Source organism: Tursiops truncatus, chromosome 8 (genome assembly GCF_011762595.2).
Source record: "Tursiops truncatus isolate mTurTru1 chromosome 8, mTurTru1.mat.Y, whole genome shotgun sequence".
NCBI classification, from domain to species: Eukaryota; Metazoa; Chordata; class Mammalia; order Artiodactyla; family Delphinidae; genus Tursiops; species Tursiops truncatus.
Genome location: NC_047041.1, coordinates 85491318 through 85514071, shown reverse-complemented (window position 1 = coordinate 85514071; position 22754 = coordinate 85491318). Strand labels below are relative to the sequence as shown.

Here is a 22754-nt window from a genome sequence, read left to right as displayed (position 1 = left end):
CCATTTATAACTGCACATGACATGCCTCTTTTTAGTAGGGTGCTGATTCTTTAAGCTTGGGGAGAGCTGAGCAGACACAGAACAGATGTATGGCCCTGAAATGTGGAGGAGAGACCAATCACTATATAGTAAGCACCGTGAAAAAAGGGACCGTTTTTGGTTCTGATTTCTATGATAGTTGCAACACCTAGCGCTGCCTGGCACATAGCAGACATTGGAAATAATTTGTTAAATAAATGGCTAGATGGAATGAAACCTACAGAAATGAAAGGAGCTTATGTCAATTTCAGAATGAGTGGCTACATTGTTTTTCTGTCTTCAATGATTTTGATTCACATATCTAGACTCCTAGTCAGTGCTTAATTTATTTTCTTAGAACAAGACTGAGAATTATTCCAACCGCCTTTTGCATCATGACCCTACACTAATCTAATAAGAGAAAGGTTACATTGCTCTTTGTAGATGAACAGCACATTAATGAGATCTTCTTGAAATGATCCCACTTCCATTATGCAGACAAAATTACATTTTCCAGCACAATTATTGTGTCAGTCGAGCTCCCAAATTTTGATATTGTTTCACTTGCAAAGGCAACAACAACTTATTAGTTTGTCAAACCTCTGGAAAATCAAGGGGAAGCTCATAGTTTTAAGTAGTGATTATCAACCTATACTTCTCCTGCATTCTATCTTTTACACATTTTCCTACCAGCCAGAAGGACTAGGCGAGTTTTATTCCCTGTATTAGGTTTTAACAGAAGAAGTAATGGGTTTCTTTAAAATGTGTTTTTAAATTACATACCACTTACATTCCTCAATCCTTACTTGAGACTCTAGACTACAAGTTCTTTGAGGGCATGGACCTTGAATGTTTTGTGGAAAACTGTATTCTGAGCACCAAAGACAATGCCTGGAACAAAGTATGTGATCTGTAAATACTGCTGAATGAGCACCATGCTTCTCCTTTCACTGAGACTCGCTGTTTTAAAGGAAAATCTTCCTCCCTCTCCTTCTCTCTTCCCCCCCTTCTTCCCACCCCACCTCTCTCCCCCACCAACTCTCTCTTTGTCTCTCTTTCATACACACACGTGTACATTACACATACACTCTGGAATACAGGGAGGTCTTGCTACACACTGTGGCATTTTTCCCATGAACAATACATAAAACATGGAAGTTTGGTGAAAATATATCATCAGAGGAGTTTTGGACAGTCACTTTGCATTGTGTAATGTCATCTCCTCTTCTAAGCCTTAACATGCCCTGAGCCACAGAACAAGTTAGGAAGAAATCCTGACTCACACTTATTCATCTGGTCAGAGCTTGAGACACAGGGCTAACCTGTGAACTATGAGTCTGACAGATCTCAAACACATGATAGGACATTCTCCAACACTGCTTATCTAGTAATTTTTATTTTGTAGCTTACATTTATTCTACTAGAAAAAATATTATTTTCCTTTTTATTGTAAACTGTTTAATCTACTTAAGTCTGATATTATTCTAGATTGGGACCACGACTTCCCCATAGAGTAGTAGAGGTTTTATTTTAAAAACACAAATCAATAGGATAACAGGACTCAGTATATTGACTTAGTAGCTCTGTTACCTTGGGCAAAGTGCTGAACATGTCTAAGTCTGATATGAGAATAATAACAGCACTGTCCTCCTAGGTGGCTGTAAGGCTTAAATGAGATAGATGATCCATGCGGAATGCTTAGCTTACGTTCACTATTGCAATCTCTGAGGGGTTGATAGACTACTAGCCGTGATGATCAAGGACCTAAACAAGTTCATCATCTCCGCAAGTCTTCTTTTTATTTTCTTTCCAATATGCCACTCTCCCCTCATTCCATCCACAGAAGCAGAAACTCACAATGGGTAGGCCTTGTGGGTCCTGTTTTACCTCCAAGCGTGAATTCTTCCTGCAGAGTTTGGATAGCGCTTCTGGCTCGGTAATGTCATTTAGGGTAGTCATTTATCTGGTCCCCTGCATTTCTTTTTACAGCATATGTAACTTCCTCTTTCTTTATTTGGTTCCTTAAAGAGTCTTGATTGGCTGGGAACTCGACCCTTCATTTTCATTTATCAAAAATTCCTAACCAGAGGGGATGAGTGCTGAATCCCAAGGGCATGCTGGGCTGGAGCATCTGTGCCTGGCCTTTTTATCTATGCAGCTGGCTGGTAATTGCTAAGTTTTCCCTTCTGAAACAATTATCCCCCCATTTCTCTCCCCACCTCCACCCCACCCCCAGTTAATTATCAGTTCTAGAATTAAACTGCTTGCCTCTCCTGCTGTTGTCATGACAACAGTTGGCCTGCACCTGCCACTGGGTGAACAGTGGCTCTTTCAGAAGAGGTGATGGCAGTTGCCCGCTCCACAAAAGCCAGGGAGCAAACTAACGTTTACCTGTCTGGGGAGAGAAGTTCCTATTCATTCCACCTTAGGCATTTTCCTGGCAAGTTCCACCTCAACTTCTGTCTCATACAAACTGCTTGTTGGCACTCAATAAAGAAAATGAAAAAAATTTTTCTGATAAAAATGCCAAATCCCTGTTGGCTTGTCACAATTCCATCCATTAACTTTACTTATTCCCAGCCAAGATGTTGGAAGATGTGAATCTTCCATCTCCTGAGAAAGGCAGGGTAGTGTAGTGGTTGAAGGCACGGAATTTTAAGCCTGACAGATCTGGGTTCTAATCCTGGCTGACTTACTTTCTAACTGTGTGACCACGGCTTAGTCACTTAACTTCTTATAATATCAATTTCCTCATCTGTAAAAAGAAAATGAGAATAACTATATTTAACAGGTTTTTTAAGCTTTGAAATAATATACATAGGTCTAGCTCCTATTTTATGTTCGACACATAAGCAGGTATCACTATTAGAGCTGTTTAGCTGCTAGCCCTGAACAACCCTGAAAGTCAGGGCAAAGTTGGCAGCTTGGTCAGTTTTAACTGGTTCTTGTCTGAGTGGCAATACCTGCGAGATGGAATAAGACTGCACACTGCCCCACAGCATCTGGACCAAGATGCATCTGGCAGCCAGGGACAGCTGAGAAATGCTTCTTTGCCTACCTTCTCTGTAATTCTGTCAGCCCCTCCCTCTCTGTACAGTTTTTCTCATGCTCAATCTCACTTCCCTTTAAACAGAATTGATAGAACCAGAGGGGAAGGAGACATGTACTCACCAAGGAAACAAAATGCTTTTCTGTTTTACAACCACATTACAACCTACAGGGAACAACTGGTAGTGGTGCTAAGGAGTGGGGGAATGAGGCACTTATGTAAGAAAGTGTTTTTCTTCCCTAAAACGTCTGCTTGTGGCTAAAGAAGTATTTTTTTTTATGACCCTATAACCACTCATAGTAGGTCCTAGGTCCAAACAGGACAGGCCCTTGAATATTGGTCCTTGGCAAAGACCTCACCATTTAGGGTACCCCAGTTTTATCACAGCCTTTGGATACCTTTCTCAATGTTCTGAAACTACCTTCTTGCAGTTCTAATTTTAAAGAAACCTGCACTCAATGACTGTAAACTTCATACCGTCTTGAAAAGAAAAAAGAAAAAACCTAAAACAAAACAAAAAAACACACCCGCTTCTGCTCCCAACATCTGGTACAGACACGTGCTGTGGGTTTCCGGGTAAAGAGGTGAATGCAGTTCAGCCACATGGAACTTACAAAAAAAGGAAGGCTCCTTGGAAGTTATTGGGGAAATGGAATTATTCACCTCTTGCCTGCCTCTCACTGACAGAAAGTGAGAAGATGCTAGAGACCAGCACATTTCTCCTAAAATGAAAAGGACACCACTAACAACATTTTGCCGTGGCTGCCACAGGTGAGGGAGGGCATAACCAATGACATCAAATTTAGTTATTCTTAAGACACAGACTGGAGTTTTTTGACTTCCTAAAATCTATTATGCTTAGTGCCAGTCCAAAATGGCTACGAAGATAAACCAGGAAGAAGAGAACTAGGCTCCAACCAGGCTCTTCAGCACCAGATCTAACTCAGGGACAAATGTGACATCAATTTAATTCTTTGACTAGTTTCTAAGAAATATCTGTAGACTTAAATCTATTTGGAAAATGTTGGTGCTTTAGTATTCCTTATCTCCATCAATTTAGAAGGAACTGGGTATCTACTCTCCAAATTTGATTGTAAGTTAGAGGAAGGCTGGAGCTGTCAAAACAAGGTATAAATAAGATAAAAATCAAACAATTTCCTTTTATAATTACTTTATCCCAGTTGCTTGCTTTTCCATATAAAAGAAGAAACCCAAAAGGAGAACACTTTTAATGCTTCATAAAATACTTGTCCTTTAAGTATAGTAAAATGTGCTGCTTGATGGAGAAACTGAGGCACAGAGAAAGCAAACAATTTACACATAACTCATGAGATGTGACTACCGGAAGAGATCCATAAGATTCAAAAGTCCATCCATTTCTTCTATGAATAGGACCATGCTGTAGTCAAGCGGTAAAGCCTAACAGGAAACGGTACAAACCTTTTGGTGCCTCAAATGACACACAAGACCCTGTACAAGGGAGACTCAGCCTCCCTCTTCTCATCCCCTGCCAACAGTCCAGTCATGTAGCTCCTCACCATTCCCCATATAGCACATGCGTTTTCATTCCTCTGAGCCTTTAGAAATGCTGATCCCTGTGCTTGTATGGCCTTCCTACCCTTTGCATCTGCAAAACCCTACCCCTACACCCATCCTTCAAAGTCCAGCACAAATGCTATCTTTTCTGATTCTCTATCCTGAGTTAGTTGTATCCTATTCTACATCCAACATATTTATTATAGAGAATCTTTATACTGTAGTGGTTAAGAGCCCACATTCTCAAGTCAGCCTACTTGAATTTGAATTACTGGCTCTACCACTTTTTAGCTGAGTGACCTCGTTAGTGTATGTATAACCTCTCTGCAACTCAGTTTTCTCATTTGGCTGAGAAATGAAGATAATGTATTAGCCACTTGTTAGGACTGTTGTGAGAAATAAAAAATGTTTAAAATACTTCGTGGTACATGGTTGGCAATCAATAAATGCTTCCTTATAGTAATTTATAATTATAATAATAATTATTATATTGTACCTAAATGTGAAATTGTTTACTTAGTTCTCTCATTTGAACTAGACTTTGATATCTTTAAATGCAGGGACAAAGTCTTTTTCATCTGCGTATCTCTGAGGCCTAGCATGGGGCCTGGCAACACAGTAGACAATTGAAAATGAATGAAAAAATTCCTCTGCAATTTTTCTTGCTAAAGAGATTAGGAAACAGAGCTCCTAGAGGTAAATGTTATCCTGATAAGCTCTGAGGTCAAAGACATAAACAAGGTTAGCCTGTCAAGCATCATAACTACATATTGGATGGCAAACAAAAGTTGATTAGCATAAAACCACACCATGGAAAGTGACATCCAGGTCTCTTCCCACTGGGCCTTTTTTCTTAGCATTATGAAGCCAGAAAAGGCAGGCAGGTGTATGTCAGAATACAGGCTGCTCCTAGCTGGCATTTCCACTGTGAGGCAGATGAAATAAACTAGAGGTACCTCAGCTGACTTTTCCAGCTGTGAATGGATTCTCTGGTTATAGGCCAATATGCACAAAATAAAATAAAGTTGTGACTCTCGCAGGTAAATATCTGAAAATCAATTACTTTCAGAAGAAGGTTTGCTTTTATTATAGATAGGCAGTACAATGCATAGCATGGCTTCATCCTTCATCTGAGTGAGTAGAGGATAAATAATTCATATCAGCAGAGGAAAACAAAGTCAGCTCAGGCTCCATAAGAGGGAAATGTGACAGCTAAGAGACTCTCTGTACTGAAGACAAACTTAGATGTTGGAACCCCACTTCTGGATAACACACAGCCCTGACAGTTCCACTCTATGTCACAGGTATCAGAGACATTTTCTTTGGCTTCCAGCTAGGTTCTTCTGAAATGAAGATAATGTAAAAACAAAACCATACATTTGCAATCGGAGGACAAAAGAAACCTAAGCATATCACTGACTTAGACCCCTCTTATCTCTACAAACTAAGTCATCAGGAAGAGAAATGTCATATCTAAGAACATATATATGATTGTTATTTTAGAGGGGAGAAAAAGAGTACCTAGTATATAGCCCCAAGAAAATGTTTAAAGAAACAAAATTGAGAAATGTACAAAAAAATCTACCAAATTACAGAACCTAGAAGCAGATTCTTTTCATTTCATATTTAATATATGACTGTATTCCTCCACATATTTAATATATGATTGTATTCCTCCACTGTATTTATATCCCAAAAAACTGGGTGCAGAGTGGGGGAAAGAAAGGCTAGTATTTACAGGGAAGTAAAAACAGACTACAAAGAAGCAAGGAGGTTAAAGGACTTGCCCAAGGTCACACCGTTGGTCCCAGGTAAACCAAGGATAGAAGGCAGGTCTGCTGACTCTCCTTGAGCTCCTATTCCTTCAGAACTCATTGCCCATTTGATCAGAGAATCAGCATGGGTCAGATTCACACTGATCTCAGCAGGAGCTTTTTGCCTGAATAAGAGCCAGCTCTAAAGATGAAAAGTTCTACCAAAATCTTAAGTATGGCTGTTACTGTTAAAAAGCCTTTTTCTTCTTAGTTAAAAAAAATTCACAGAAAATCTCAATCGCAAATCAAAATTTAAAACTGACCTTGCTCCTGTGTCCTCTGAACACAAGAGTTTAAGGGTCCTTCCCTCTCTGACTTCCTTCCACTACACAACAGCTCTAAGGCAGCAGAGCCCACTGCCACCCCCTCTCCGTGAACATACATTACTTCTCAGCAGGCTCCGGCAGGAGCACAGAAGGAGCCAATCTGCGAGGGCGCAAACACAACATCTCCCATAATAGCACGAGGAGACAGAAAATTGCTGTCAAAAGTGTAAACTGCTTTTTTTTTGCTTGGAAAAAAAGAATCACTCTGGGCTTCAAAGACACCCTCTTCAAAGGTGACTCTACAGTGGTTAATATCCACGTTCCACATATTAGGACTTTTGCTCCTCCATACGCTCCAAGAAACCTTGTCATCTGCACGACTGTATCATGAGTGTGAAGAGTAACTACTGGATGGAGGGGCAACTGGCAGCTAATTCTGCAGGGTCAAAGGAAGGCTTGCTTACCTGTTCCCCCGGGAGTCTAAAAGCACCCCTTTTGCTGCTGACCCTCAGGGGACACTGTGTGAGGATGAGATGAAGAAATATCCCCTCATAATGACAGAGGCTAAGGAGAGGAGAGGTAGCGTGCAGCAAACAGAGGCCACATCATTTCAACGTCAAAGCCAGTAAGAACTCCTAGGTGAGAGGAACAAGACCAAAGTGATGTGCTGACAAGTGGGCGTGAATCCTCTTATTCATTCAGGGTCACAGAGAGAAGTGTGCTGGCCTCTCAGAGACAGGTGGTTGAAGGCATGAGCTCTGAAGCCAGACTAGATTCAAGTCCTAGCTCTGCTTCTACTAGCTGTGTGATCTAGGGCAAGTTAATCTTTCTGGGCATTCATGTCCTCATTTTACAAGTAGAATAATAACTACATCATTAGCTTTACATGAGGGTTAAAAGAGAATATATATAAAACACTGTACGTAGTAAAACTTAAACAGCAGCTTTGCCTATTATTGTTGTTAATTACAGGACAAATACACAATAAAAATCAGAACAAGGCACAGACATGACCAAAAGCACAAATACTTGGCCACCTCACGTCAAACAGCTTGGGAAGTCAAAACTGAAAACAAAAAAAAAAGGCAGGGAGACTCTAGCTGGTAGAATGGAGAAAAATACAGATCTATTATAGACAAATAATTTTCAAAAGGATAGGAATTTTCCTTTGTTCTGACCACCATGGAGAGTGGCTGGAATTCAATTCTCCCTGGACTTCTGTGCAGACAGCAGGGAAGTGGCTGTGTGGAAAGAATACTAGCAAAGGAGACACAGGCATGAAAATCCAAGCAGACCTGGAACGCAGGGTCTCCAGATTCATTTCTCTTCCATCCCCTGTGCAGGCAGACCCACACTCCTTCCTGTTTTCCTTACACATCAAACTCTCATTTAACACCGTCAGCAATACAAAAGCCTTTGGAACAAAACTCTGGCTTACTGAGACAGTAAAGTATATCATAAAAGAGAAATTTCAGATCAAAGGCAATCTGCCCTGAAGTGTTAATTGGAAGAAACTGAGCCAAATGGTAGTTCAGCACAAACTGAATGGAACCAACAAGTATGAATTTAAAGGGTAAAAGGAAAATTCGACTCATCTTTCCTCTTTCTGCCAAATTGGAACATGATTTTTTTCAAGTGCTCATTTTACCAATAAAGTCCCAGTCCAAGAGAATCCCTACTGATATCCACGGCAGCCTGGCTCGAGGGAGACAGCGTGACATCTTGGTTGCTAGTAAAGAAACTCTATACTTCACCACAATCTTGTCAAAATGACAAGAAGGAATCTGCAATTAAACTCTGAAGCCAGTATCTCACACTGAATAGTATCTTTGAAGGGAGTTAATCTCTTCACAAGGTCCCTGTATTCTTCTAATCAACATGACTCTGGCATGTAGCCATAAAGACAAGATGAACATGTCCATCCTTATCAGGCTCTCCCAAGACAGAAATGCCATTTCTATCCTGTGGAGTCTGCTCGCTACATCTGCTAAGGTGTTTTCTTTATACTGGTCTTGTTTGAACTCTCTTTCTGAGGAAGAAAAGGTCTAGGGCTCTGCTTGGTCTGGATTTTAAGGAGCTGGAGCTAGAGCTAGTTTTGAGCGAAGAGGCAGAGTGCCAAGGAGATAATTTAAAGAGTTTATCTAAACCAAAGGTCTGTGTAAAATGGTGAGAACTTGGTCAATAGCTAGAGAAGATGTTGATATAAGCTCCCATCACTAGCCTAATCTAACTAGTCTCCCAGGCTCTGACCCACCTCCAATTCATTTCCCATCCTGCAGGCAGAGGAGACTTCCTAAATGCAAATCTCCTCAGGTTAATCCATGTTTTAAATTATTTAATGCCCTCCCACACTCTGCGGGAGAGAAGGAGGCCTGTAAGGCCCTCAGTGATCTGGACTCTGCTTTCTTTCCTCCGCTCTTCTCTTGTCTGGAGCTATTACACAAGTTGTTTCCTATCCATAGGACAGCTCTATCTCTGCCTCTCCTTTGTCTGCCTTCTCATCCTTCAGACCTCCGTTTACACATAACCTTTTCTGGTGAGCTTCCCTTCCTAAAGCAGCCTAAACTTCACTTAATCATAGTACACTCCCCAAAGTAGAAGTGCCCAGTTATATGCCTGTCTCTCCTACTAGACTTAGGATCCACAAGGCAGGGACCATGTCTGTCTTAATTTTCATTATATGCCCAATATATAGCACAGGACCTATACACTGGGTCATGAGAAAGGGAGGAAGGGAGGAAAAAAATGAACCACAACATAAAGGGAGCCTGTTCCTGAGAATGGGGGGAGGATGGAATTTAAAGGGATTCCCTGAAGCTCTGCAGGTTTAAAGCGGGATGCCTGTAGCTTTAGCCACAGAGGACAAGGAACAAGATCTAGGCTGAGAACTACAGTTCTCAAGGGAAGGAAGCAGCAGGAGATGCTTTTGGCACTAACATTTGGCACTAAGAGAGAGGATCAGGATATGGGGAGGGAGAAAGGAAAAAGAAGAAACTGTATTTGTTGATTTGTAAATAAAACCAAAGGGCCAAATCCTGGCTCCAGTAAGGTAACCTTGGACAACTCATTAAGCTTCTTTCAATGAGAAGCTTGAATTAGATAAGTGATCTTCTTTTTTTTTTTTTTTTTTGCGGTACACAGGCCTCTCACTGTTGTGGCCTCTCCCGTTGCGGAGCACAGGCTCCGGACGCGCAGGCTCAGTGGCCATGGCTCACGGGCCCAGCCGCTCCGCAGCATGTGGGATCTTCCTGGACCGGGTCACGAACCCGCGTCCCCTGCATCGGCAGGCGGACTCTCAACTACTGCGCCACCAGGGAAGCCCTAGATAAGTGATTTTCAAACTGAGTTCTCAGGAACCCTAGGTTTCTGCAGCAGCCCCTCAGGCTCTATTGGAAGGAAGAGAGAAGTTTCACCAGTAGATGTGGCCCCAACTTTAACCAAACAAAAAAAATGTTTTGCATACATTGGAGTTCTACTTAAAGCCCATTTGAAAAAAAGGTGTTTCTACTAAAACTAAAGTTTGAATAGCTGTGGCCTGGATGAATGTTCTGATACCTCCCAGACTTAACAGTCCTGGATCCTACATGACAGAGGGGACCCAACTGGACACGGCATTTTACTTTGTACAAATGCCCCTTGATTGTGTTCACAGCATAGCTATAGCATTTCCTAGAGCTTGTTCTCACTGCCTGAGCAGAAAGACAGCAAAGGTAAGTAAACTAAAGTCCAGGTTCACTACAAGCCTGAGGCAATGATAAAATGCACTTTTAAATTTCATGTGGTGAAACAGAAGCACAAAGAAACATTTTTTTTTTCCTAAACAAAGTTTTGTATACCTATGACCTCAGATTCACTGTATAGGTGTCTTGAGTCAGACCCAAGGATGTTACAGGTCAGAAATAAAGAATATTGAAACCAGAGTCCATTAAAAGAAAAAAAAAAAAAAGGCAATCCAATTCCAATCAAGAAAGAACAATGCAAAAGTTTACCTATTCAGTCTACCTGATACCTAATTACCATTCAAATATAGTACCTACTTGTTTCAACAAGGTATTCTGAAGGTGCTACAGAATAAAGCAAAGTTACTGTCATTACATACTTTAAAGACTATCTTTATCTGAAGGTTACAGACAGGAAATGGCATAGATGGGGAGGGAGATGGGAATCTTACAAAATAAGATCTTCAAAGCCCTGGAATAAGATGGAGATCCCTTTTCTGTGCTGGTCCTTGGCTGGTCATATTTCACGGGGGCATTAGAAGGCCACAAATGTCACTCTACTTCAATTCTGAGAACAGACAAACAACAATAATGTGATCTTACCTGGGTCCTTCCTCGTCGCCCTGAAAGAAAGAGAAAGAAACAGCATAAGAAATCAGGATCAGTAGAGACTGATTTAGATTTCTTTCTTTTCCCTCTTCCCTCCCAACCCGAAAGCAAGGCTTGTACATTTATTGTAACAGAGACAAGCCAGTAGACATCTAAGGGCTAAGACAAGGGCTAATATAACCCAATGTTCAAACCGCCCAGCAGAGATGAACTAATAATTTGCCCTTGTAAGCAGAGAGGTGAATGCATAGACCTAGGAGGCCTAAATAATAGCCTTGCCTTTTTATTTGTATGGCTGGCAGTATTTAGTTCTGAGCAAACTGACAGCCCAAAATAGCAGCAGGTCTTAAGCAAAAGCTGACCAGCTCCAAAAGCATCAAGCTGTTTCCCTAAAAGACTCACCTCTGCCTTGGCCTAGCATTTTTTTTCTCCAAACAAGAACGCAGAAAAACTCTAATGTAGAGCACACTATGGTGCAAAAGGCTCCGAACTGGGACTCAGGAAATTGGAATTCTACTCCAAGCTCCATTATTTATTAGCTATGTGCTCTTGGGCAAGCCGATTAACTAATTAATCTGGACCTTGGTCTTCTCCTTTGTAAAAGGACAGTTCTGACGTTTGATGATCCACATCATTCTTCAGCCAAACAATGACTTTTTTCTTTTTCTCATTCACTCTTTACAAAAACAATGTGTGAGGGCAATTTTACCAGGTACTGTATTCTGTGAGCCTAACTTTAACAGTGATCACAGCAGATTTCTTTGAGCCTCTTTTTCGGACCAAACCAGATTTTTCAAATGACACTCAAGCCTTTTCCAAGGGACCTCACTCATCCTTTTGGGGACAGAGCATCTTTTACATCCTCCTCTTTAGTCATTCAGGATTGGTTTCAATAGACTGTATCTCCTAGTTGGAGATAACTCCCCAGACAACTTATTTGATTGATGGATGGACTGATTGGATGATTCTATAGGTAAGGTATAAAGGAGAATGAGCTCTGGAGTCAGACACTGGATTCAAATCTTGACTCCATTATTGCTTGCTGTGTTACCCTGGTCAAATTATTTTGCCTCTCTTAACTACAGTTTTCTAATTTGTAAAATAGGGGTAAAAATTGTCCCTATAACACAGGATGAGTATGAGGATTAAGTGAAATAATGTGCACAAATGTCAAGCACAGTGCCTAAGATACAGAATGCACTTAATAAAGGTTATTATCAATATCACTAACAATTCAGTATGATTCATTAAGAAGCTATTACGTGCGGGTGCTGAGGGTAAAAGATAAAACACCCATAATGATCTATCCTTCTAGGAGCTCCCATTCCGGAGCAGGGGAAACAGACAGAAAATGAACTATGACTAAATGTCTTAAGGGTGCTACCAAAGACATAAACTGAATGCTGAGGAAGTGATAAACACTGCCTCTCCTGGAGAAGGGGGAGAAGGCTTTACAGAGAAGGTGACATATATACTGTCACTTGAGGGATAAGCAGGATTTTCCCAGGCCAACAGAAGATAAATGGGAAGAGCACTGGAGTAGCAAGAGCAAAGGCACAGCAGTTTAAAAAAATGTAGGTTTAAGGAATTCTGAGTTCTGTGAAACTAGAGTACGGGGATGTATACGTGTGTGTCTTGGGCAGGGGATGTGGAGGTGGCAGTGGTGTGGGGCTGAGGGGCTGGGAATGCAACAGAGGTAAAGGGAGATTGCCAGGGCACAGGCCTATAAAGGGCCCTGGCAGCCAAGAAGGTGATTTGTAACAGATTATATTCAGTACACCGGAGGTTGGATAAAGGCATTTTTAGTAGACTGTTAAGAATTTGCAGTATTCGTGAGGGCGCTAATCATCTAATGAAAGAGAAGTGGGGCAAGTGGTGGAAGGAGGGGACATAAACCTCTGCAGTTTACTTGACTGGCACATTTCATGGGAACTATAATCTAGTGAGAAAAATTCATATAATTTAAATTTAATATGAGTTACATTAACTATCAATGACATAATTAAACCTCAACACAATTTTTAAATTATCTTTGGATTTTAAAACATAATTATCTAGGAGAACTGTATGGGAAAAAGTATCCGAACCTTCTTCCATGATTTACAGCAAGTCCTCACAATCACATATCTTGGTACAATGGTTAAGAGACAGGCTTTCTGAGTTAGAGAAACATGGCTTCAAATTCTGGTTCGTCAATTCCAACAGTGAAGCTTTTGGGAATTTACTTAACTTTCCCAAGGTTCAGTTTCCTCATCTACACATGGAAATCCTAATTCTTACCTGACAGGGTGGCTATATGGATTAAAATAAGTGAGAAAATATGTATAAAACATTACGTAAGTATCTAGCATAAGTGTTCAACAAATGGTGGTCATTACTGTACTTCCCTGAAATGTTAATTAATAACATTTCTAGGGAGAGTGGGGAAAAACAGAGAAGATGGAATACAAGACTTTGCTTTACATTCATCCATTTCTGCTGCTTATAGGTAAGTGGTTATTTTCAAAAATAATAATCACTATCACAAAGCATGGGGAAAACCAAGGTGAGAGTTTCACTTATGAAGAAATGAATGAAAGAATATACACACATATAATTATAAGGCAATTCTGAACAGGTCAGCAGACATTCAGAGGATTGCTAATCTTGCTTGTAAAAGGTGTGCCCATACTCTCCTCACTACCTGAAATGCACATCCCTATTCTGAGATCCTAGTTAATTCCCATCCATCCTTTAAGGTCAAGCCTCACTCGGAAAATTTTCCTGACAGATTGAGTGGAGTAACCCTACTCTGTCCTCCACATCTGTATAGGTCACATTTCTGGGCTAGTTCTTAAAGCAGAAAACTGACAATGATAGCACCATACAGTGTCTCCCTCTTTGGATTTCAGCTCCTTGAGAATAGAAACTGTATATTGTTCATCTCTTTATTCTCTACACCTAGCACAGCACAAGGCATATAGTAAATAATTATTCAAGAGAGGAAAAGAAGAGAGGGCAAGATATAAATAGGATTTAACATTAATTTCTACCCCCATTACAAGTAAATTCTGATTTCAGAGAGTATTAGAACTGAAAGTCTGTTAAACAACAACTTCCATTTCAATGACTTGTTAGATTAAGCAATGCTCCCAGCTCCCTCTGTAAAATATCCTGAGTGCTCTTGGCTGTTAGGTTACACTCTATCTAGTACAACCTTCCATTTCTACTTCCACCAATGAAGATGTATGTTCACCAAGAATCAAACAAGTTTGCTCCTAAGCCTGCTTATATCAATGGAACTTGTAATTATGATGACATGTTTTACTAAATAACAAAAAATGAGTGCAAGAGATAACTGTTGCTCCATGAGTTGGTGCTTCCATGAAAATTAAGTTGAATGCTTCCAAAGCAGTCAATAAAGATGAATTACTTAACAATTGCTGTCAATTTTGATGTAGGTGAGACACATGCAAAATATTAGAAAATATAAAGTATAAAAGTCTAACACCTCACACTGGTCAGAATGACCATCATTAAAAAGTCTACAAATAATAAATGCTGAAGAGGGTGTGGAGAAAAGGGAATCCTCCTACATTGTTGGTGGGGATATAAATTGGTACAGCCACTATGGAGAACAGTATGGAGGTTCCCTAAAAAACTAAAAATAGAGTTACTATATGATCTAACAAACCCACTCCTGGGCATACATCCAGAAAAGATGAAAATATTAATTCGAAAAGATATATGCACTCCAATGTTCACAGCAACACTATTTACAATAGCCAAGACATGGAAGCAACCTAAGTGTCCATCAACAGATAAATGGATAAAGAAGATGTGGCATATACACACACACACACACACACACACACACACACACACACACACACACACACAATGGACTATCACTCAGCCATAAAAAGAATGAAATAATGCCATTTGCAGCAACATGGATGGACTTAGAGATTATCATACTAAGTGAAGTAAGTCAGACAGAGAAAGCCAAATATCATATGATATCATTTATATGTGGAACCTAAAAAAATGATACCAATGAACTTATTTACAAAACAGAAACGAACTCACAGACATAGAAAACAAACTTATGGTTACTAAAGGGGAAAGGGGTGGGGAGGGATAAATTAGGAGTTTGGGATTAACAGATATACAGTACTAATATATAAAATAAACAAGGACTGACTGTAGAGCTCAGGGAACTATATTCAATACCTTGTAATAACCTGTAACGGAAAAGAATCTGAAAAAGAATATAACTGAACACTTCGCTATACATCTGAAACTACCACAACATTGTAAATCAACTATACTTCAATTTTTAAAATGGCATTTAAAAAGTCTAGGATTCTACATTCCACTTTCTTCAAATGTTATCCTCCTCACTTATAGAGAGACTGAAATTGGACCTTACAAATGATAGAGCATGGGTATGGTTAATGCCAGAAATATGACACTCCACTCCAAACAGCAAACCCATATTCTCAAAGAAAAGACCCTGACTTGGAATCAAAAAAATATACAGATCTTTATTTCAAGTTTAAAATAAATGTTTAGGGTATTCATGTATCATTTTTAATGCTTAAACTAACTTCTTCTAAGATTATCTCACTGCAGCTCAGTACTCTTCTCTCAAAACTAGACAAAAGATGGAAATTCTCATGATATGCAAGTAAAAATAAAGACACATTTTTAAAATACTTGACTTTGGCAAAGAGTTTTATAAAAGATATAACTAAATTCAGGCAAAAAATGAGAGATTTTAAAAACTGGTGATAAAAATACACACTGATATAATTGTTCTATGGACAGTTTATAAATACGCACAAGCCTAAAAATGTACATACCTTTGACTCAATAATTACTTATGATTTATAAACTAAAACATTCACTACAATGTTATAAATGACAATAAGAAGCTGGAAATAACTTAAAATGAGGTAAAAGTCAAATTTGTATCACTGGTTCAGGGTTCGAACATTATGTTTATGAAGGATTTCTAATAATATGAAGAAAACTGAAAATATGACATTAAGAAAAAAATGGCATGAGGATGAAGGTGTTAACTAACTTTACTGGGGTAATCATTTTGCAATATATACACGTATCAAATCATCACATTGTACACCTTAAACTTACATATGTTATATGTCAACAATATCTCAATAAAGCTGGGGAAACACATACACACACACACACACAATTAAAAAATAGAATAAATATAACACCCAATGACAACTATCAAGTTAGTGTGTTATATTTATTTTCTGCTGTGTCTAAGAGTTCTAAACGTTTTATAATGATTAAAAAAGAAATAACTTTAGTTATTTGAAGAGGGGAAAGACCACATCTTATTGAAGAGAAGAAAGACCACAGGACATAGAACTGGTATTGAAACTCTTCCCCTACCCTATATTCTATAAGATGACCAAAAAAGATTTATTTAAAACGCATTTCAAAAAAAAATGTCACCAGGAAACCTTGTAATCTTTGGACTCCTTCAACCAGAAACTCTGTGATTCTACTTGACCTAATCAAATTCATCTATCCTAAAGGTTTCTTAAAACAGATACACTGTGTTAATGTTCTGGTTTTAGAATAATCTTCATGAATCAAAGGCAAATAGCACTTGGGCAGGTGGGATATCTAGACGCATTGTTTTTATCAGCTTTATTGAGGTATAATACCATAAAATTACCTGTTTTAAGTGTATATAAATAACTTTAAGTAAATTTAGAGTTATGCAACTATTATTACAAACTTGCTTAAAAACTATATATATATATACACACACACACAGATATGAAATTATCTTTTTTCCTTCTTAATTTCTTTAAAAGCATATAGCTTTAAGCTAAAATTATAACTGTCTTGCAGTGTTTGTAACATATGTAGATTATATACATGTGACAACTATAACATAAAGGATATGGAAAGAGGGTCAGTTGGTCTATACAATTTCAAGCTATCTACATTTTATGTGAAGTGGTTCAATATTAGTTTTAAGTAGGCTGAAAATTTAAGGATCTATATTATAATCCTTATGGAAACCACTAAAAATTAATGCAAAGTAACAGAGCTAAAAGGCCAATGGCTATATAACAATGGAATTCAAATAAATGTTTCAAAAATCCAAAAGAAAGCAGGAAAAGACAATGAGAGGAACAAAAACAGAAGAACAAACAGAAAACAAATTGTAAAATGGCAGACCTAAATTTAACCATATTAAGAATAACATTAAATGTTAATGGACATTACACTTGAATTAAAAGGCAGAGATTATCAGAATGGATAAATGACTAAGACCCAGCTATAGGCTGTCTGTCAGAGACATAATTTAACAATACAGACAGACTGAAAGCAAATGGATGGAAAGAGATAAACCACAAAAACAGTAGATTGGCTCTACTAACATTAGATAAAACTGTTATCAAGACAAAGAGTATTATCAGAGAAAAAGGGAATGTTCATAATGATTAAAGGGTTGTTGGTTCATCAGGAAGATGTAACAATCATAAATATGTATTTGCTTAATGATGGCGCTTCAAAATATCTAAAGAAAAGTTGACAGAATTAAAGAAAGGAATAGATAAACCCTAATCATACTTGGAAATTAAACATCCCTCTCTCAGCAGTTGATAGAAGTAGACATAAAAATCAGTAAAAACATATATCATCTGAACACCTAATTGATATTTAGTAGAACACTACCTCAAACTACAGAATACATATTCTTTTCAGGTGCACATATGCATTCACCAAGACCATATGTTGGGCCATAAAGCAAATCTCAGTTAAGTGTTAGAAGACGGAAATCATTCAGAATAGGTTCTCTGATCACAACGGAACTAAATTAGAAATGAGTAACAATAAGATAACGTAGGAAAATCCCTAATATTTAGAAACTAAACAATATACTCCTAAATAATCAATGAGCAAAAAGAAGAAATCACATGGTAAATGAAAAAATATTTCAAGTTGAACGATAATGAAAACACAACATAACCAAAGTTGTATGATTCAACTACAGCAGCAATTAGAGGGAAATGTACTGCTCTAAAAGTTTACATAAAAGAAGAAAGTAGTAAAATCTGTGATCTATGAAGCTAGATAAAAAAACAAGGTAGGGCTTCCCTCGTGGCGCAGTGGTTAAGAATCCGCCTACCAATGCAGGGGACACGGGTTCAAGCCCTGCTCTGGGAAGACCCCACATGCCGTAGAGCAACCAAGCCTGTACACCACAACTACTGAGCCCGTGCCCTAGAGCCCAAGTGCCACAACTACTGAAGCCTGCACGCCTAGAGCCCATGCTCTGCAACAAGAGAAGCCACCCAATGAGAAGCCCGCGCACCACAATGAAGAGTAGCCCCCACTCACTGCAACTACAGAAAAGCCCACGCACAGCAACAAAGACCCAACACAGCCAAAAAAAAAAAAAAAAAGTATAGATGATAACAAGTTAATTCTTAAACAAAAACAAAAAAAGGGTAAACTCAAGTTAAAAAAAAAAAAAGCAGGTGTAAACAAAATAGAAAACAAAGAGTGAAATTAACAAATCCAAAAGTTAATTCTTTAAAAAGACCAATAAAATTAATAAAATACAAGTTAGGCTGATCAAGGAGAAAAGGGGGAAGATCACAAATTATCAGTTAACGGAAATGAAAGATGGCTATAGACACATCAGAGGCTACAGACAGTTAAAAAATGATATGAAAATACTATAAACAACTTTATACTAGAAACTAAAACAACTTAGATGAAAATGACAAATTCCTTGAAAATTACAGCTAATACAAATTTTGAAAATTTTAAATCAATATAAAATGAAAAAATTTGACTAGTTCTATATTAAATAAACTGAATTGGTTATCAAAAACCTTCACATAAACTCCAGGACAGATTGTTTTGCTGGTAAATTCTATCAAATATTTAAGGAAGAAATAACATCAATCTTACATAAACTCTTACAGAAAACAGATGAGGAGGAAATACTTCTCAGCTTGTTTTCTGAGGCGAGCATAATCCTAATACCTGACAATCCTAAAGCCTGACAATTGCATTATAAAAATACAAATTTACAAATGAATATCCCTCTTTGAACACAGACATAAAAATCTCTAACAAAATATTAATAAATTGAACCCAGATAATACATTAATGATCAAGTGGGAGTTTATCTCAGGAATGAAAGGTTGATTTAATATTGTAAAATTAACCAATGTAATCAACCATCACAACAGAATAATGGAGAAAACCCACTTAATCATTTCAATGGCTACAGAAGAAAATCTTACATATACCACATTCATTTGAATTATTGTTCCCCATATCTAATGTGTCATTCCTCTCTGGCTACTCTGCTTTCAAGATTTTTTATTTGTCCTTAGTTTTTGGGAGTTTAACTTTGATGTGTCTGGGTATGGATTTCTTAGATTTATCTCACTTGGGTTCACTCAGCTTCTTAAATCTCTAGGTTTATGTTTTTCAATCAAATTTTAGGAGTATTGAGCCATTATTTCTTGAATTTTTTTTAGCTCTGTATTCCTTTTCCTCCCCTTACTGTACAAGTGACATGTATGTTAGATCTTTCTTCATTGTCCCATAGGTCCCTGAGACTCAATTCAATTATTTTTCAATCTTTTTTCTTGGTTGTTCAGATTGGATGTCTATTGATCTGTCTTCAAATTCACTGATTCTTTCCTCTGTCATTTCCAATTTGCCATTGAGTCAGTCCAGTGAAATTTTTATGTCAGTCACTATTTTGCAGTTCTAAAATTTCATTTGGTCTTTCTTTATATCTTCTATTTCTTTGCTGATTTTTTAAATTTTTCATTTGTTTCCAGTTTGTTATTGATTATTGAGACATTTTTATAATAGTGACTTTAAAATCCTTGTCTGATAATTCCAAATACTATGTCACCCTATGTAGGTGTTGGCATCTACTGATTTTCTTTCTCATTAGAGTTGAGATTTCATTGGTTCTTGGTATGATGAGTAACTATGGACTGTATCCTGGACATTATAAGACCTGGTTCCTGTTTAAATCTTCTATTCTAGCAGGTAGTCAACCTATTTAGGTCAGAACACATGTCCTAGACCACTTTTGTGGCTTATGGTTCAAATGTCAATTGAGTTTATAAAGCTTCTGCAGTGCCATTCTGGTCACCTCCCTCAGGTGACAGTGCTCCAATGGAGACTCTATAGTCTCCACTAGTGTTAGCTCAGGAGGAGGAAGGGCACAAACTCATCACTACACAGTAAAAGGGGATGGTATGAATCCACCCACTGACTCAGCTGGGGAGGGGCTTTACCTAGTTAATGCAGGGGTGGAAGGGAGGAGTTAAAGCTCCATCCACAGTCCCCATAGGGGTGGGCTGTTATTCCCTTCCTATTACTGTGGGGGAGGGGTATAAGTCAGAGTCCCACCTTCAGGCTCCATGGGAGGTGGGCACCATTCACTTCTGAGAGGGGCAGGTAGAAGTTAGACTTTTACCTAAAGGCTCCATGGAGAAAAAAGTGACACCTCATTGCTATAGGTGAGGGTATAAAATAGACTCCACTACTGTGGTGCCAATTGGGGCTGGGAAGGGATTCACTGCCAGAATATGCAGGTATTATTAAAAGGTTTCTCTTCAGCTGAACTGCCCTTTTCCCAGTCCTTTGGCTAGAGAGCAGGTTTTTCTTGGAGACGTTCTTTTTGCCTATGCTCATTAGCATTTCCAGTTTGCAGGGCACCCAGGCCAGGATATACAGGAAGCAAGAAACCCTCCCCCCGGGGTACTCATTGCTGTGTGGCTCCTCATATCCCAAGGTCCCTGGTCGGTCTGCCATCTTTCCTCCACTTTTGAGAGTCTTCTGGTAGGTGACTTAGTATTTTGTCCAGAAATTTTTACTGTGATTAATGGAAAGAGTAAAATGAAATGCATTTACTCCATCTTGTTCAGAACCAGAAGATGCAATTTGTTTTCAAATGCAAAGATAAGATGTATTGAAGAGTAGAAGGTTGGAAAGATGGCTATATATATAAAATGAATCAGTATAGTAAATTGTTAGTGGCAGAATCTTGGTGCAGGTATATGGGTGTAATCTGTAAAAACTCCTTTCAACTTTGCTGTACATTTGAAAATTTTCACAATAAAATCTTGTGCGGGGATCTTCTGATTAAATTAAAAATACAGGTAATTTAAAAAAATCTATACCATGCAAAGAGAAGAAAAGAATTCTGTTGAGTGAAAGAGAGGTACTGGAAATTTGCTCTGATCAATAAGTTAACAGATTAGCTGGAACGAGAGGCTATTAGATAATAACAGCTCTGGGTAAAAGCTCTAGCCAGATGTATGCTACTTCTCATTGTTAATAGCTTATTTTGTCCATCGCCTGGTACTTAGTCCTTGTCATCTTTATATCCCTGACAGTAATTCCATCAGAGTTAACAAGGATAGTGCAGTTGAGTCACTGAAGTACTTTAAAGGACAGTTAATGTTGGGGAAGGACTAAATCCATTATTTGAAATGAAAATAAAAGAGAGGGAGATGTCTTTAAAAATGAAATCTTTATTTTTGAAAAAACAACCTAATCAACACACAGAATAAATGTGGAAGGTCCAATCTGAGGGGAATTGGGGACAGTTATGCCAATGATCCCTTGAGTTAAGGTTGAACTTTTTAAGACACAAAATCTACTCCAATATTAAACAAAATATTTTAAATTAATTAATTAATTTTTAAAAAAGACACAAAGTGACCACCTCCACAGAGCAGAAGGTCTTAGGAATGCAAGGCTGCCTAGAGCACTGATTATCCTTATTCTTCCCACAGATATAAACGGGATGTTCGATATACAGCATATAGTAGGGAAAAAGCACAGGCATGGGAACAGGATGGACTGAATCCTGTCTCTCTTTTCTGCTAACTAAATGACACTGAGTCAATGACTGCACTTCTCAGCATCTCAATAGCCCATCTGTAAAATGGAGACAATGAGTGCTGAAATAAGGATTAAATGAAATGATAAATATAACATGCTCTCTTGCCTATCTAGAAACTTATTTAGGCACACACTTTGTTAATTCTGAGGAGGATGAAATAAAAAGAACAAGAGCTATTCTATTCCTTTCACACAGTGATGAAAATCAATCAAGAACCCTGGATGAGTGGAGCAGATAACTGTCCAATGGTCTCCTACGTTTCCTGTCAGGACAGCAAAGACAGTACCCGCCTCCTGGATTGTACCGTGGCTCTTCTGCTGACTGGTTTATTCTGTGGCTAGGCTTTCCTGGGCCGAGGCAAAACTGTTAGTTAAGGCTGAGCTCATTGAGTCAGCAGCTGTCCTAGAAACTTCACAGGACTCTCCTATGTTTCCTTCTAGAAGGGCCTACCCTAAACCTATCTGGTATAAGCTTGACCAGAATTTTCAACATAATGGTATGAAACCTCATAAACAATAGCTTCTCCCCAATGGCTGAAATATAAGTTTTATATTTTTTAAAAATGGCCACCTTAAATTTTCTTTTTTTATTAATATTCTAAATGCCTGAATATGTTGTTTGGTAAAATATCTAACATTCTTTTATTCCTATTACAAAATAACAATGAATGTAATGACTAAAACAGTGATTCAACATTCATCTTGTGTCTTTCATTCATACTTTTTTTGATCCTCACAATGCTCTAGCCCACATGCCTCTCTTAATCTAACAGTCATGCCCCCAATTTATGCAGTTAGCTCCATATAAAAGCCAGCCTGA

General features: G+C 38.4%; 1 protein-coding gene across 6 annotated transcripts in view; it reads right to left on the bottom strand.

The window, feature by feature from the left end:
* Positions 1 to 22754, bottom strand: part of TRIM44 (tripartite motif containing 44) — a 118947-nt gene that overhangs the window by 45837 nt on the left and 50356 nt on the right. For all 6 annotated transcript variants that reach the window (XR_012333519.1, XR_012333520.1, XM_019948347.3 and 3 more), the window contains exon 4: positions 11006 to 11025. Coding sequence is in view for 4 of the 6 variants with exons in the window: in XM_019948347.3 (XP_019803906.1) it covers positions 11006 to 11025 (20 nt within the window). In the remaining 2 variants the exon portion in view is untranslated. The remainder of the gene's footprint in view (positions 1 to 11005; positions 11026 to 22754) is intronic.